Source organism: Nasonia vitripennis, chromosome 5 (assembly GCF_009193385.2).
Source record: "Nasonia vitripennis strain AsymCx chromosome 5, Nvit_psr_1.1, whole genome shotgun sequence".
Taxonomy (NCBI): Eukaryota; Metazoa; Arthropoda; class Insecta; order Hymenoptera; family Pteromalidae; genus Nasonia; species Nasonia vitripennis.
Genome location: NC_045761.1, coordinates 13,123,302 through 13,140,089, shown reverse-complemented (window position 1 = coordinate 13,140,089; position 16,788 = coordinate 13,123,302). Strand labels below are relative to the sequence as shown.

The window sequence follows — 16,788 nt, the reverse complement described above, 5'->3', positions numbered from 1 at the left end:
TTACGTTAACTTACGACTATTTGTGCGACGGGAAGAGAGGGAAGCGACTGCAGAGACGCGGCAATCGGCCGCCCATCAGAGCAGCCGAGAGCCAAAGCCACTTTGTACCTGTACACGCGATATTCATACTGAAAAGCTAATAAAATCTCGTTCTCGCACAAAGAAGCGCACGAGAGCGATGCATCATCGCGCGGCGAGGGAAAACGCGTTTAACGAGCTTTGTTCGATGTCCCTTGGCTATATAACCCGCGCGCGCTCGCTGCATTTGTCAGCTTGAATAACAAGGCCTTGCCACTTCGTTTCACGTACTTATCGTACCGGAAACGGAGCGGCGACGCGCGGTTGCTTCATTGTTATCCGCGCGGACAATAAAAAGCCACGGGAGAAAGATACCGAACTGCACGCCGGATTAATTTTTATTTAAAAATATTTTCGGAACAATCGAGGGTCCATGCGCCGGAGTTACAAGTACATCGCCACACTTTGAAGCGCTCAGCGCTGCGGGCATGCATGGCTCATTCGGCGCATTATCGTTTTCCGATCGATTGCTAATAGGAATCTATTCATTATTCCTTCGGACCTATAAATAAAGCAAGAGCTGCAGCGGCGGCGATTCGAGAAAGAGGGAGGGATGGAACGCTCGGCATGAATTTCGAGCGTAATGCGATTTGCGCAGACTATATGCTCGTGTAGTGGGACAACGTTTTGACAGAGTACCACGGAAAAGACGAATCCGCCATTGTTGAGGAGCAACAATGGGGAGAGAGAGAGAGAGAGAGAGAGAGAGAGAGAGAGAGAGAGAGAGAGAGCGGCGCGCGCTGTTGCTGCCGGCGCTGCGACGAGTGAATAATAGACTGGCGTGTAAAATATGAGCCCGCTCCGCATATTACGTGCAAGGCTCGCTCTCGGCTGGCCAGTAGTACAGCGCCGTATTAGTCAGACGCTCGCACGCGACTCGTGTATTTGTCAAAGTCAGGGGCGATGACGCGCGGCGCACATCTTGTATCTCTGTGTGTGTGTGGGTGGGTGAGCGTCTAGTTTTACACCGCTGCGGAATCAGGATGCGACGACTCGAGGCAGCCGGCGGAAGGTAAAGCCGCGCGACCGATTCCGCCTGGAATTCTCCGGGGCCGAGCAGAAAACGCCGTACCGATAGAGCTCGCCCGTGGTATGATCCACCTTCAACGGAGTCGACGGACTGAGAGCTGCGAAAAGAGAGCGTAAACACACCACTTCCGAGCGGGGGAGGAAGTCGCGTCGTATGGGAGAGCGAACAGCGCGAGCTCGACACTCTTTCGAGTTTTCCCGGGGAAAAAAGCGGCGTTAACGACGCCGTAAATTTATATCCGCGGCTGTCCGAGCAATAAACGGAGCGCGCGGAAAACCTAACCTCGCCGCATCGGGTTTAATAGCGGCAGTGGCCGTTTGATTCCATGACTAGCCTCGCACGGGCTGCCAGTCGAATATAAGAGTGATAAGGGAAATTAACGCGGCAGCTCGCAACGAGCTCGTAAAAGCGAAATCGGGCCAGTGCGTGTGCCAGTATACAGCAGCAGCGACGAGGAGCTGCTCTGCAGCCGCGCACGAATCTCGCACTTAATCGAGTGTCGGTGGTAGTGGTGCGTCCCCTCCCTGCAGGGGCGCGAGTGGCATCTCGCGAGACCGACTCCCCCGCTCCCGAGCATGCAGATGTGTGTACGCGCCGCGCAAGGGACGCTCTCCACGCAGCGCGGCTGCTGCAGCTCTGTTTACAAGCTGAAATATGTTGGCGCCACGGATTTCGCGAGGGCGAGCGGCACTGAATGCGCGGGCGGCTTGCGCCGCTGCAGTGCCGCGTCCCCCCGCGCACACACACAAACACACACACACAAACACACTGAGGCGGCGCATTCTGATTTAGCCGAGGGAATCGATTGCGCGCTCTCATTTTCAAAGCAGCTCGCACCACGGAGAGCCTGAGCCGTGCATATTTCAGCGCGAATCCACACGGCCCGGAGTCGGCCGATGAAAAATTCACTCGAGCTAATCGAGGCGCCGAGAGAGGAGTAGTCGCGGCAGGCGTTCACCAACTGCACCGGCGAGAGCCGCGAGTATGCGCGCGCTGGACCCGCACACGCGTGATGCACACAACGTACCTACCGCGACACCTCGGTATATATAAACTATAGTGAGTAGCGCGAGCGCGAATCGCCGTGTGTGGGAGCGCAGCGGGGACCGGCGACGTGGACGACGTCGTTTGCGATCTGCGTTCCACGGCGTACTAGCCTCGGCGGCGCCCTGGCCGGCCAGCGCGCGCACTGGCGGCGCCGCCGGCTGCTGCTGCTGCTGCTGCTGCTGCTGCTGCTGCCTCGGTTCGGCTCTGCTGCTGCTTCTCTGCTCTCTGCTCTACCCTTCCCTGCCTCCACCACTTTACGGAGCGAGCTCCGTCTCTTTCCCACCGCCTGCTGCTCTGCAGAGCCACTGCCAGAACCGCCCTCCCTCCCTCCGGTAGCGCGCGCGCGACTCGCAGCGGCGGCAGCAACAGCCAGCGGCAATTTTTCCAGAACCAGCCATTACGCCGGCGGAAGAAACGCGCGACTCTCTCGACTACTACGCTACTGCAGTCTGCAGCTGGCTCTGTGTGGGCGGGCGGGAAAATTTCAGCTATATATCCAGGAGCCAGCGCTCGGCGGCGGATATCGATTTTAGTGCGCGCGGGAATTAGGAGCAGCGGCGGCTCTCCGAGTGCAAGAATCTGCAGAGGATAATCGGACGTCGCCTGCTGGCGGCCGAGATTTTTCGCTTACGCCGCACTGCGATACTTTCGAATTTTCGACGAAACCGCCGGGAAAAGCGTAATAACGTAATTAACGAGCGAGGACGGGCCATACTAATGCAGTCCCATTAATCAAGCGCCCGCTTATCGCCAGCGCGCTTCGGAATTTATAACTATGCGCGCAGCTCTCTCGGCGGGCATTTTTCGAATTTCCCGGAAAACTCGCGGCTAATTGTGAGGGGCTCGCACGTCAGAAACGCGCGACCAAATGGAGCGAGCATGATAAATTAATGCTTGCGAGCGGCGAGACCGCTCAGACGCTGCATCGTTAGATATTCTGGAAGTCTAGTTAGCGAAAGCTCCGCGGGGACTTTTCGCTGATGGAGAGTGGGAGGGAAAGTAGGTGAAAGTCGCGCGAGCGCGCGGATCGAGTGGATACAAATAAAGACGAGATAAAAAAGAGATGCAGCCGAGGACAATGGGGAGGAAAAAATTAATAACCAAGTTCGCCGCTCATGGACGGATTCATCCGGTGATGCACTGCTCTCCTCTCTCCTCTCCTCTCCCGCGTGTCTCCTCGGGGTATACGTCGCAGCAGCTAGCTCGCTCTTCTATCTAGCCATCTTCCACGGGCAAAACGCGCGCCGCTTTGCCTCTCTACGGGATTTTTTAATGAGAATTTTAACGATTGACCTACATTTCCGCCTCCTCCTCCTCCACCCCCCCCCCCTGTGCTAGCACTCTTTTAGCCGCAAGCCAATGTTGAGACCCTCCGCGATGAATACATTGTTTACCGACTCGCGGAGATGACAACGCATTTATTGGATTCGAGATACCGCTCCCGCGCGGCTCCTCACTCTCATTACGGATCATCGGCTTTAACTGCGCGCGCGTGCTCTCGCGCTGCTCTCCATAAAAGCAGCGCCGGTAATACAACTCCCTCTCGACTTATTGCGCCGCTGCAACTTTAAGTAATTGCATCGCAGCGGCTTTTCATCAATCAGCGGAGAGCGAGCTAATTGTCCGAAACAGGACATTGAAAATCTCTGCTCTCGATTGACGGGGCACGCTATACTGCATTGCGAAAAGTTTTCAGCGGGGCGTGTAATAAATTAGCGAAACCGCTAGCTCGCGATTCGCTCCTCGAGAGTCTGGCGAGTCGTATTAATTAAAAAGCACTTACCTTGAAATGAGGCTGGATAAGTAGTTCTTGAAGCTCTCGAAGATCGCTGCGATCGATGTTTCTCGAGGATGACCTCTCGGCTCCTCTGAGCAGCTCCTCGACTTCGTGGGCTCTCTGGACTGCGTCTGTCTGTGGCGCCCGGCACGGCGAGGGGATGCGCGTCGCAATCCTGTCGTAAATCTGAAAACCACACGATCCATTTATAAAACATCCTCGTGTATAATAGGTAAATATTGCGAAGCAGCCTTCGCTACTTCGACGACCCCCACTCGAGTCGGCATCGCTTTCTGATAAAGCTGCCGGAAAACGAGTTCCGCTACGTCACATCGATACGCGCCCTATTTACGGCGACGTCGCTAATTCACGCTCCGGAATGATAAAGTGTCCATTTGCGAAATTAGCTTGTTTATACACAACATCCCTGACCCGGCGTTGATGGAGAATCTATGTGCCAACGTTATCGTCGATATCCGATTACGGCGGCGGCGTCGTAAGAACGATAGAGAGAAAAAAAATGGTCCGATTCCGCCCGGCGATAAACTCACCATCATGCCGGCCACCTCGAGCAAGTCCCCGATGAGCTCGGTATCTCCGAGGAGCATCAGTTGGCAAACGCGCATCTTGGCTAGAGAACTAGATATCGCCGGCGAGCGAGTCTAAACGGGATAATCGACGCCGCTGTACATCGCCGGCGGCGAAGTCCGGGCTCAGGTGGTCGAGAAAAATATTATCAGCAGAGCGAAAGAGATGAAGAAGAAGAAAATGACGATGAGAAAAAGGATAATCGGTGGTCGGCGCCTCAGATGCATGCGGGACTGGACTTCGGCGACGTTGACGAGCGTCATTGTGCAGCTAGTCGTGCCGCGAGACTCTGATGGATTCCTCTTGTTTGTTTTCCTAAAGCTCTCTCCCTCTCTCTCTCGCTGCCTCTATCCCTCAGGCGGCCATTTTGAAGCTGCGTAGTAGCTTTCAACGCATGCGGTCTGCAAGCTGGCTCCGCTCGTGGCTGCTGCCGCGACGAGGCTTGAAAAACCTTCCCCCGGCTCGAGATAGCTGCACTGTGACCGAGTTGCCCGGCAAGAGTGATGCTGTAAACGAAGCTCGCAGCGCCGCAGTTTGCCCTCGACTGTTACTAAACGACTTATCCGGCAAGCCGCGCGCCGAGTCGGCCAGGGCGGCGCGCAGAATCTACCCCTCCAACCGCAGATCAGGATAATCGATGGGCTCGCGGCGAGCCTGGTCGCACCCGCGTGTCTACCTTACCGATCGCAACTGTATACCTCGCGCTGAAGCGCGAAAGTCCTTTTCCAGCGAGCGATTATCAGAAGGTCTTCCTCGGCCTATATTCCTTATATTTCTTTCCCCAACTCGGAGAGTCTTAAACTGTCGTTTTCGAAGCAAAGTTTCAGTTGGGAATTTCGTCTTACCTCTAATAATGCTCGGAGTCGTTTATCATCTACCGCCGCAAGAATTTCCGATCTACTTAGTCTGCCACTTTCCTGGAGCACCTCAATGTCATCTAACGAGTCTAAAATTTCAGCGACAGCCCCTGCAAAAAGATTAAAACTTGCTAAAGCATCGACGCTCCGTAATTATAAATATATATACACATGTAGCGTCTTGTCGTGTGCAATTAGGCGGGCGAAAAAGGAGCGCGCTGCAAAATGCACAAGCGACGTCCCTAGAGACGCGGCGTCGGCGAGCAGCCGCTATCAGTCGACGTGATGCATAATTTTCGTTGGCCCATTTAACTTACCCGTGGTCATGACCTCTTCGTCGCCCACCTCGTAGTAACTATCGCCGTTCGCCTCGGAATATGGAATGTGCCATTTGGGCGAGGAAACCGCCGCTTTCACGGCGGCCTTCAATTTTCGCCTGGCGTTAAATTTTTTCAATTCCTCGATTGTCTCGCCCAAGTGTATCCTGGCAACGCCCTTGTCGCGGTCCTGAAAGAGCGCAAAATAGCTGTCATTAGAATTCGCAATGAGATAACCCGCTGCCCTGCGCGGGAATAGTAGATGAAGAAAAAAGGAGCGCTCGGAGGCTGTAAAGCTCTCTCTCTCTCTCTCTCTCTCTCTCTCTCTCTCTCTCTCTCTCTCTCTCTCTCTCTCTCTCTCTCTCTAGTGTAGAGTAAGAGCCGAGGTTTTATTTATAAAGGCGTCTTTTTTAAATTATGGGGGATGCACGCGATCAACCTACGTGGAGTATTTATAAAACACTCGAATGGACTTGGCTAGAGGAGGCTTGCAAAAAAAGATGAGGTGTATCTAGCTTATTCCCATTAACCGTTCGAGCTTTGCCCCAGCCGATCGATAACCCACTTGCACGTGCATTGCATCGATACGCGTGGGGTCCTCGTACCTACTCCCCTTCTTCGACGCTGCAACCGCCAACTGCTCAGCCACGTATCACGGCACGTTCCCAGCAGCCCCTTCCCCACACACACACGGACGCGCACACAGTCACGCACACACGCACGCAGAATCAAAGTCTTTTCAAACAGGCTCGCGCGGTGGTGTAGGTTCGCCGCGTGACAATACACTCACGGGCGTGTGATCAGATCGGCACTCAGTCACTGCGAGAGCGATAACACACTTTACGTACATACACGAGCCTGCACGTACAGCATCGCGAGTATAGCCGCGCACTGTATAGAGAGAAGACGCGAGGGAAAAATCTCGCGCTCTTTTCTCCTCGCTCCGTACACGCGCTGCTCTTTTGAGTTTGCACGCCACACAGCTAATCTCTACTATATACAGGGGTGCGGCGCAGTGATTCCAACTTGTCGACTTACTCGAAGCCACTTGTGGTTCAGCACTTCCTGAATGGTGATCCTGTGATTCACGTCCGTGGTCAGCATGCGCTGAATGAGGTCCTTCGCCGTCTCGCTAATCGGGTCCCACAGCGACGTCTCCATCTGGAAGAGTATTTCATTTAGAAGATACGTACGTGGAAAAAAAAGGAAAGCTTCGTTGCATCAAATACCTGAACTCTTCCTCGGCAAATTGACTCTCGAAGCCGCTCCCGTGAACCGACGAACGGAAGCGTGCCGGTAAGAAGGACGTGAAGCAGCACACCAGCCGACCAGACGTCTCCCGGCTTTCCGTATTGTCTGCGCAGTATCACTTCCGGAGCCATAAAGTGCGGACATCCGATGCGGCCTATGGTAATGTACAACAATAAAAGCTTGTTAAATCTCAAGAAATCTCTTCGAGAGTTGTGTTGCAGCGTTTTCAAAAGCGTCTTTCGCGTTCGTTTTTAATGAATAATTTCTCGTATTTTATCTCGTGATATATATAAAGACATCTAGTTATACTTTGGAGCTTATATAATTGACAGTTTATGTATATCATGTATATTCATGTGCTTATGTGCGAGTAGTCTTTATATAAACATTGCAACAGACAAGTATAGTATTATTAACAGGTTCAAAACACTCATTGAATCGCAACAACCTGTATACACATTTTAAACACCTATTTAGTTAATTATTCTCTAAAAAGCGTCGGTGTGAGTGTGCGTGTGTATGTGTTGTGGATAATGCTCTTTACGGTTATTTGCGATGATGTGATTGTTATTTTGCGCTCAAGTGTAACGAGCATGCTTATCAACTAGAGTTTGCATTTGATTATATATACAGATTATCAAAAAACAACGATAAAAACACTGAGAATATTTACTTCGGATAATCGGGATAATATGCCTTGTATATACATATATAGCAAGCTATATGATGAAAGCATTAAAAAGGCTCACAATTGTGTCTCTCGTGCACAAGGATATAGGATATTGGAAAAACTTTTAAGACGGTATTAAATTGACAGATTTTGCTTGGAATTTCAAGAGCTATTCTTTATACGACGGGATAATGGGAGCAGGCAGCAGACTGCGCCCCTCGCGCTTTAAGAAACTTTTTAGAATAGCATCTGCTATACGCACATCATTCATGTTTTCGTTTAATTGATTTTTCCCAGTATATTCGCGCGAGGTATCGTTATAAACTTCACTGAGACTACGTGTCTCTTTTGGAAATTGTATAACAAACTGTCATTCGTGGGCTGGTTTCAAGTCGCAACACAGTAATGCAGTAACTCTATCACAAAAGAGGAAAGTAACATTAAGAAATATAGATAAAAGTATAACAGGCAAGTGAACAGACACAGAGATTACAGTATCTATAGAAAATCTACCGCAGCGGACGACGAAGACGACAAGTATAGGACAAAACATTTCGTGTAAAAATGGCCAAACGAGACTCAAGACTCGCTACGATCTTCTGCCACATATCTACTTCCCTAAGGTACCAAACGATCAAAAGCAAAACCAAGCGCGTTCTTGGATCGTATAAAAGCGGAACTGTTTTTCACTGTGAGAACGACACAACGACATATATCGCATTTGCCTCGCAAACGTCTTGTGGTATATAATTGCGCTGCGTCATATTTTACAAAATGTATAAATGTTGTAAAGCTGATTTAGTCATTTAAAAGCTAATTCACAAGCTGCCTTATGTACGAGAATAGAAGGTGAATTTCAAAGTTTAAATTACGAGACGATTCATTGTCGCGAATATTTAATACACGCGGATAGTCATGTATTAAAAATACTCCAAAGACAGCGTTGTAGATGCGCTTTGAAAAATGGTCGCGGGACAATGAAAGATTCGCGCTCGCAGCGTAAGAAGAGAGGAAAAAGTGAAATAAAAAACCACGGGAGAGAGAGAGAAAAAAGGGTGGCGCAGAACTGCGCTTTTATGATAAACGACCGCTATCAGGGATAGAATGGAGCGAAAAACTCTTAAGAAAACTGCGATCTCTCGCGCAGCTGAGTAAAATGAAATACCGTAGAAAATTGCACCTTCTAATCTCGCAATTTACTCATTCAAAGTAGTCATGGAACAGGCATGTGTGAATACCGATATAGTCTTCGCTGTCGCTCATAAGCGAGTCCTCCGCATCAGTGAGGTCCTCGAAAGGAAAGCTGCAGCTTGGTGATGGCAATCCTAATAAAAGAACACATTTCAGGAAGAGTCGTACGTATCTTGACGTCTGCGCCTGCCATTATTATCGTCATTCCGCTTTCTCAAATCGTTTTATTCTTTTTAACGTCGTCGTACTTCCCCCGTACATAAGAAACTCATATATATTTGTTATTGACAAATGAAATCGTTTAGTATGACTATGGAGTGTTCGCATTTTATTCATGACTGTATTAATGTATGATCCCGAAGGTAGACCTGCGCGTTATAGCTTGATTTATCGTGTATGCTGAGAAGTAATCGAAATGATTCACCGATTCCACGACCCGTTATGTATCTATGGTATATTTGAGGAAATTATTTTTCTTACTGTGAACGGAACATAACATGTGTGCTGCACATCAGTATATTCGTGTATTGAGAAATACACACACACACACACACACACATATATATATATATATATATATATATATATATATATATATAAGATATAATAGGTGAAATGGAGTTTTTTATAACAGCTTGATTAATCCAAATTGCGACATCGATTGACAGATATAAGATCGTGAAGGATAAGGACGGTAGACCTAAAAAGCTAGGATGTTGTGCAGTGTAGCAGGCACACAAGCAGCTGCGCGTATACGCACTAATGCATTATTAATATTATAAAGATGTGGTGTGAGATTTTTCGAAGGTGTATGTGAGACTTAAAATTTGAAATTTTGCAAAACATAAATGACGCACGTGTGAGTGTGTGTCTTATAATCAAATATGATAGAGAAGCATGAACGAATAATTTGTGTGGCAATATATAGGGATCCCGCGTAAAAAATGATGTATCGAAGGTTTTAGGTCAAGCTTACCCTCGTTGTCGACCTTCAAGTAGACCTGCCCCTTTGGGCTCAGATACGGCCGATACTCGGTTGTGTAACATTCTGAATTCATTGAAACGAAATTGCATGATGTCATATGGCTTGGTTCTTTATCATCTCAAAAATTGATCTGATCAAAACAATTCAGGTTCTCTATATCGACCGAAATTTCAAAATTCCTTTTCGTCCAATTTATTTTGGTTATGTCACTCTAACCCCCTGAGACACGTATATATTAATCGACGAGCTTTTCATAACGTACAAATTCCATTTTACGAATGTCGATACTTCAAATTTATGTACCGACTTTCATAGTTCTATAAATAGAAATAACGGCGCGTACGTTTGCTCGAAGTATAAATTGATGAAACGAAAAATAACGTTCCCGTGAGCACGCGCAAAAATACTCGGTCATTACAGTGTCTCAAAGGGTTTACAGCAACATTTTTTTACCAATTCCTACAAAAATAGAGTTAAATCAAATTATTAATCAATATTTTCTTCTGGTATTCTGGTTAATTTTATAAAATTTAGCTCTGTTTAAATCAATTTCATTTCCAAACAGATTTAGTGTATACTTCATTAGATAATAGTTTTTAGAGCACGATGCTTAGGATATTTATAGCTATTGTAGTAACTGTGAACAATGTGCAGAAGATTTTTAAAAATTTTGTTGGTTGTATGAAATCAAATAAGTTTTAGTGTCGTGTGGTACTGGGAAATCTGGGACCGCCTGCAGTTTAGTATCTCGCTGAGAATTTCGTTGATCTAGAAGGTACGGTTTTACTTTTTGCTGCCGAAACTTGCAGAGTGCAATTTGTAAAGCTTCATGTCACAAATGAACTGTTGTTTATAAAAACATTATTTGATTTGCATTTTCTTTTAAAATCGACTGTATAAACAAAACGTAATATGTGCATCAAAGTAAAAGAATGTGAGAAAAATAAAAATCGAACTAACATTTTCATGAGGATGATCGACAAGCAGTTTCAAGAATGTTTAACACGCATTTTTCTTACAATGCACGAACAAACAGTGTATAGAGAGCCTCTAAGAAACTCAACGTAAACTTCATACGTATAATAGTTGAAAATTCATTTATAGTGACAGAGCCATCAGTTTACGTGGGGACAAATTTGATTGCGACTGATTGACTCTTAGTGCTGCTTTCTCCGATGCACATAACACAAACCTCGCACAAGTAGCAAACGTGTATGTGAGTCCGCCGCTTTTGTAGTTTAATTAGAAGACACATAGCAAGAGCTCATTCCCGAAAGCTGCAGTACGACGTTGGCTTCTTTGTCAGCAGAACAGGCGAGTGTACGTGTCTGTGTGTGCCTATACTTTGTTAACTTGGCATCCGTCTTCCGACATTGTCTATTTTCATTTAAATTTATCATTCGAACGCTCTCGATCAAGTCACCCGATAGTAGAGAAATAAATATATACAAATACTATCAACTGTAATACTTAATGACAAAATGCAGTATCTATGATTACAAGTTGCTCTGGATTGACTGAATGTTACTCGAACTCGTTTCGACTAAACTAAACTAGATCAACAGAAGGAGTCGTGCTGTAAGAATGATCTATGATGTTCAAAAGTAGGATATAAGAATTATTCCCGCAAGGTAAACTTTGAATCTAAAAGCAAGCAGGACTGTAGAGAACTCTACGTATCGTGTACACGAGCATCACGGTTGAATATAGAGTCACAGCTACCGGGCATCAATGTCGATTAAACCCTAGGTTATACAAGTTTTTCCGGATCACTAGCTCAGGTATGTAACAAGAGAGAATGCGCATAAAAAGAAAATGATAGTAGTGTATGTGTGTGTGTGTGTGTGTGAGCCTGAGAGTGGGTGTAAGTGTTTGAGCGCATATATGTGAATGCGAGTCTCTCGTGACTACAGCCCGAGGGCTCGCGAGCGAGCTAACGTCGTACCACGTTCTCAGGAGATGCAGGAAAGAGTAGCACGTTACATATACGTAAACTTATTCATACATATGAACTTATATGTATGTAGAGAAAGAAAGATATAGATATATATATTTGAAGTAAAACTGCAGAGAGAAAGAGAGAAAGAAAAAAGGAGAGTAAAGGAGCCAGTGCGGAGTGACGAGAGTGTCTAACGTACCGACGCCATTGGTCTGCGAGGAGGGTAGTTGAACGGCCACACCGAATCCTCGCAGTTTTACAGGAGCTGAATTCTCCTTGCCAGCGAGGAGGGCGCACTGCGGCTTCAGGTCTCGATGGATTATGTCATTTTCGTGACAGTAGCGCAGGGCTTCCAAGATTTGCCGCATGTAGTGACTGAAATTCAAAGGCCATTTTTAGTCATCGAGTGAAACTTTGTATCCCGCATTATCGCCTCCGAACGGTCGACGACAGGAAAAAATAGCACTTGGCCGTTGATCGACGAACGGATCTTTACAAACACGATCGGGCACTACAATCTTGGATTCTAATTTTTCAGGAATGTTATCGGTCACGTTGTCTAGATCCTTATCTGCTCACATAAACGTGAGTTCGAGAGATAAAGACTGTACTCTGGATTTTTTGTAAAGACTTACCTAGCTACAGCTTCACTGTATACAAATCCAGCAGTGGCTCGTCTCACAACCTCGAAGCACAAATCCGATCCATCCATACTGCAAAGAAAGAAGCAATTTTCGTTACACATATGCGTTCGCGTCGTCGCGATGGTCGATTCAGTCGAGATGTCAACTCACTATTCGAAAACCATGTACAGCATTCCCTCGGAACTGTAGGTTTCCAGCAATTCCACAATGTGCGGATGTTTCAACATGTGACATATTGTAGCTTCGCGTTTCAAATCTGAAACAGCAAAAGAAAAGATATACAAGGCCGGTACAACATCCGATAATTTGAATTATCCACAAGACATCGGCGAGCAGCGTTCGAAGGAAAAAAAATAAAATACCGGCCGTAAAAAGTGCCTTTCGAGGAACGAACGTTCGATTTTAATCCAATAACGTTAAATCCATCTTTGGCGAGTACACGCCAAGAGTTTAAAAAAAAGAGCTGAGAAATCTCCCCGACGGCGAGCTTTTAATTTATATAGCTAAAACGAGTAACGTAATTCACGAGCGTGTACAGCATTATGAAACGAGGTGCGAAGCAGAAAAATTGAATAGAAAGCTCTCCCACGAAGAAAGTCGAATATTTATGACTTGATCAAGTTGACGGCTTAATTCAGCGCGCGGGGCGTAGGTCAGGGGGCTTATTTTTGTCCACGCGCAAGGTTTTGACAATAGCTCTCTCTCTCTCTCTCTCTCTCTCTCTCTCTCTCTCTCTCTCTCTCTCTCTCTCTCTCTCTCTCTCTCTCTCTCTCTCACTCCGTGTACATATGCTACACTGCAGTAGGCGAGACGGCGTGGCGGCAGCTTTCACAATGGGGCGCGCGGGGCAAATTCAACGAGCGGCTCGGTTCATATAATACTCTGTGCGGCGCGCGCAGCGGCTCTAAATTAATGGCGAGCCGCGAGAGAGAGAGAAAGAGAGAGAGAGAGAGAGAGAGAGAGAGAGAGAGAGAGAGAGAGAGAGAGGAGAGCTACAGTTGTTATACGCCGGTATTTGCTTACCCGCTGTGCTGAGCCCTGGGCTCGAGGTGAATTTCGCCACGTCGACAATTTTTACGGCGAACGTCTGGCCGGTCTGCCTGTGGATGCATTTTCGCACCACGCTGAATGGACCCCTGCAACAGTCATTTGGAAAAATCCTGGTTATTATCCTCCTCTCTTAAAAAAGTGATGGACTTTGTTATGAAGCATTTAATTGATGATTGGTCGCAGCTGGTTCAAGAATTAAGATTTTATTACATGACCTAATACAAAAACGCTTTAAACTACTAGTGCTCAGCAGGCGGCAAAATTATAAATCTTTCTGGGAAGATATAATTATTGATGACACGATAAGGAGTGTTGTACTATATCCTTTTATAGCACTCGCGCTAAGCCTTCTGCGTAATGTAACGTATGCGCCGTTAAGCGTATAAGCATATTCGCGGTAATTAAAAATATAGATGGGACGTTTTAAGGGGTAGAAACACCTGGCAATTTCGCATTTCGTAAAACAGCGCGCAATGTACTATGTTGCAATAGACAGGTGAAATAGCTCGATAATATTTGGACACATCGTCGCTCCGCAGCGAACACAGCTGGCGCTTGATTTAAAGTAGATTCATCCTGAAGTCTGCAGCAGTCTTCCTTGCGGGGGCGACGATATTATCCGATACGTTGGCGCAGTACAGCTGCCCGTACGATGAAAAAAGGATGAAGAGGCGCAGCCCTCGGAATTGGCCAGCCGATGTACAAGATATGCCCAAGTGGTAAATATGCCGAGAGAGCGATGGAGGCGTGATTACAGCTATAGCCGGCAGTCACGTGAGCTGGAGCGCGATCCAAAGCTGATAGATAGATGGATAGATAGATAGATAGATAGATAGAGAGAGAGAGAGAGAGAGAGAGAGAGAGAGAGAGAAAGGTGTTAGCTCTCTGCATCCGTGCAGCATCGAGCCGAGTGGAGCTTCTCTTCGCTTCCACGTTATTGGACGTGTATAGTTTGCGTTAGTCCAGCGGCAATACCGCGAAGGCACGCGCGCGCGAGCAAGGAAGAGAGCTGGAATGGGGAATTGAACTTGGTAAATGGGATTGCTGTAGTAGTAGTAGTAGTAGTAGCACAGTCGAGCAGCGGAAATAAACGACTCCGGCGGCGCTGAGAGCTAGGATCTTCTTTTTTACCTCTGAAGCGCGGAATTATCGCCGACAGCTCCTTCGATACCTCTCATGCCCCCTCTCGATGATGATGTGCTGTTTGCGATGCTCCGATAACTCACTCTGCCTCGTGCACACATGAATAAACAGCGCCGCAAAGAAGGCCGGCTAACGTGTTTCTTATCGAAACAAGGGGAGGAGCGGGAGATAAACGTGCGCGCGCGGTTAATGAATGGTGGAGCACAATTTTGTTGCCAACGGCGCGAAACGCGCGCGACTGTCGGAACGGCGCGGCGCGTTTACCCACATATAAAGCCGGGGCTCGGGCCCGGAGATTCCCACTTCGCTCGGAGCGGCTGTCCGAGATGATGACGATCGCCGGGACCCGCCGCTGCTGCTTGCTGCTCCTGCTCGCCTTTTCGGCGGCCGACGCGAGATCGATCCAAGGTGAGTCCGGCGCGCGACCGCGTAGCAATCGATCTCCACATATAGCCAAGTGATAACGAAATCGTTCCCCGTCGCAGGCGCGAGATGCGAGCTGTCGATAGACTACCGCAAGGGGGACCTGAAGGAGCCGCAGCCTCTGATCCTGACTGAGGCGAAGGAGCCGACGTTCCTGCTGCCCGAGCAGCACCGGCTGCTGCTCATCCCGGCGAACGCGTCGATCCTGCTCGCCTGCCCGGGCCGCAACAACAGCCTGCTGGGCCTGCCGGGCTCAGCCGGCTCGCAGCAGCGCGCGAGGGCCACCTGCCTCGGCGGCAAGGACTTCCTCGTGGAATCGGAGGTGCGCTCGTTCAGCAACCTCACGTGCAAGAGGCTGCCCAAGGAGACGGTGCGGAAGGTAGCCGGCTCGACCTGCCTGGGCCGGCACGACAAGTACGAGATCGGCTTCGCCGTCGACCGGCAGCTCTTCCTCCCGCTGATCGAGATCTGCCGGGACGCCTCGACGCTGCGGACGTACTACTCCAAGTACACGATCCCCAAGGAGATCGCGGGCTACCAGTCGCAGTACCCGCGGCCCTACTGGAAGTACGGCTCGCTCTACCCGGGCTACAACATGAACTACGCGTTCAAGGCCGAGGTGCAGCTGCGCTCGATGACGGCCCTGCTGGGCTCGGAGGAGCAGGCGCGCAAGTTCATCCAGCCGGGCAAGCAGTACCTGAACCGGGGCCACCTGGCCGCCAAGGCGGACTTCGTCTACGGCGCCCAGCAGACCGCCAGCTTCTGGCACCTGAACACCGCCGCGCAGTGGGCCAGCTTCAACTCGGGCAACTGGATGATCGCGGAGGCCGCGGTGCGCAACCTGACGAGCTGGCGCCAGCTGGACCTGCTCGTCTACGCGGGCGTGCACGGGGTGACGAGCCTGCCGGACGTCGAGGGCGTCGAGCAGCCCCTCTACCTGTTGGTCAACGCGACCGAGAAGGCCTTCCCCGTGCCGAGGTTCTATTGGAAAATCATTCACGACCCAGTCGGCAATCGTGCCACAGCCTTCGTCGGGCTGAACGAGCCGTACGCGAGCGAAATAACCGAGGACATGTATCTCTGCCCGGACGTCAGTCAGCAGGAGGGCTTCTCCTGGATCGGCTGGGAGCCCCGCAACATCGAGAAAGGTGTGTCCTACGTCTGCTCGGTCGCGGAGCTGCGGAAGTCCGTGCCTACGATTCCCGCCCTGGGCGAGACCGGCCTGCTGCTGTAATACTCGTACTGCAGCGACGCTCTTCCAGCTCTCTGTATCACTCAATAAAATCTCACCGTCTACCCTTTCGACTACGACGACGCTTCCTTTCCTCCCTCGATTTCAGCGAGGGCTTTAATACGCCGTGCCTGCGCGCGGAGAGCGGGGAAAAAATTATTGGAAAAAGTTTCGTGCCTCTTTACCGCGCCGCTGCTCGGCGCTCGGCGATCAAAGGAAATTTTCTGCTCTCTCTCTCTCTCTCTCTCTCTCTCGCTCACGGGGCGCGGGTTAGCGAGGCATTGAATCAATTTTAGGATTTTTCTCCGATTGACGCGACGGGAATATTAAAAGGCAATCCATCAGCCGCACAAGACAAAGAGAGCTGCGGAGGATTCCCGCGAGTCCTGCCACACACGGCGCTCTGGCTCCCATCCAAGCATGTGTGCGCGCACACGGGCTTTTTTCGGGCGCTTCGCTGGAAAATTAGCCTGAAAATCCGAGGAGGAATCGAGTCCCGCGGGGGCGGACGTCTCGCCGATAAGTCATATACGTGTGTGCGTGCACGGCGCGCAGCAGCGAGGAGAG

At 49.2% G+C, this 16,788-nt stretch overlaps 2 protein-coding genes across 16 annotated transcripts in view; one reads left to right on the top strand and one right to left on the bottom strand.

The window, feature by feature from the left end:
- Positions 1 to 16,788, bottom strand: part of LOC100117071 (peripheral plasma membrane protein CASK) — a 64,002-nt gene that overhangs the window by 46,425 nt on the left and 789 nt on the right. For 8 of the 15 annotated variants that reach the window (XM_031931944.2, XM_032600446.1, XM_031931949.2 and 5 more), the window contains exons 2-12: positions 13,398 to 13,510; positions 12,525 to 12,630; positions 12,366 to 12,443; positions 11,930 to 12,105; positions 9,783 to 9,854; positions 8,854 to 8,940; positions 6,924 to 7,099; positions 6,733 to 6,855; positions 5,695 to 5,884; positions 5,366 to 5,487; positions 3,939 to 4,118 (exon numbers count right to left, since the gene is read on the bottom strand). In XM_031931944.2, the coding sequence (XP_031787804.1) occupies positions 3,939 to 4,118; positions 5,366 to 5,487; positions 5,695 to 5,884; positions 6,733 to 6,855; positions 6,924 to 7,099; positions 8,854 to 8,940; positions 9,783 to 9,854; positions 11,930 to 12,105; positions 12,366 to 12,443; positions 12,525 to 12,630; positions 13,398 to 13,510 (1,423 nt within the window). The remainder of the gene's footprint in view (positions 1 to 3,938; positions 4,119 to 5,365; positions 5,488 to 5,694; positions 5,885 to 6,732; positions 6,856 to 6,923; positions 7,100 to 8,853; positions 8,941 to 9,782; positions 9,855 to 11,929; positions 12,106 to 12,365; positions 12,444 to 12,524; positions 12,631 to 13,397; positions 13,511 to 16,788) is intronic. The other 7 variants (XM_032600448.1, XM_031931952.2, XM_032600447.1 and 4 more) reach the window with 4 other exon arrangements.
- On the top strand, positions 14,621 to 16,298 carry LOC107981594. Its single transcript, XM_016987742.3, has 2 exons — positions 14,621 to 14,975; positions 15,053 to 16,298. The coding sequence occupies exons 1-2, from the start codon at positions 14,894 to 14,896 to the stop codon at positions 16,222 to 16,224; spliced, it is 1,254 nt and encodes a 417-aa protein (XP_016843231.1). The 5' UTR covers positions 14,621 to 14,893; the 3' UTR covers positions 16,225 to 16,298.

What these genes read in the sequence shown, in the direction of transcription:
- LOC107981594 (XM_016987742.3), top strand. Translation starts at nt 14,894, where the DNA reads ATGATGACGATCGCCGGGACCCGCCGCTGCTGCTTGCTGCTCCTGCTC. An exon ending in CGACGCGAGATCGATCCAAG is followed by an intron (nt 14,976 to 15,052) that starts GTGAGTCCGGCG and finishes TCCCCGTCGCAG; the next exon opens with GCGCGAGATGCGAGCTGTCG.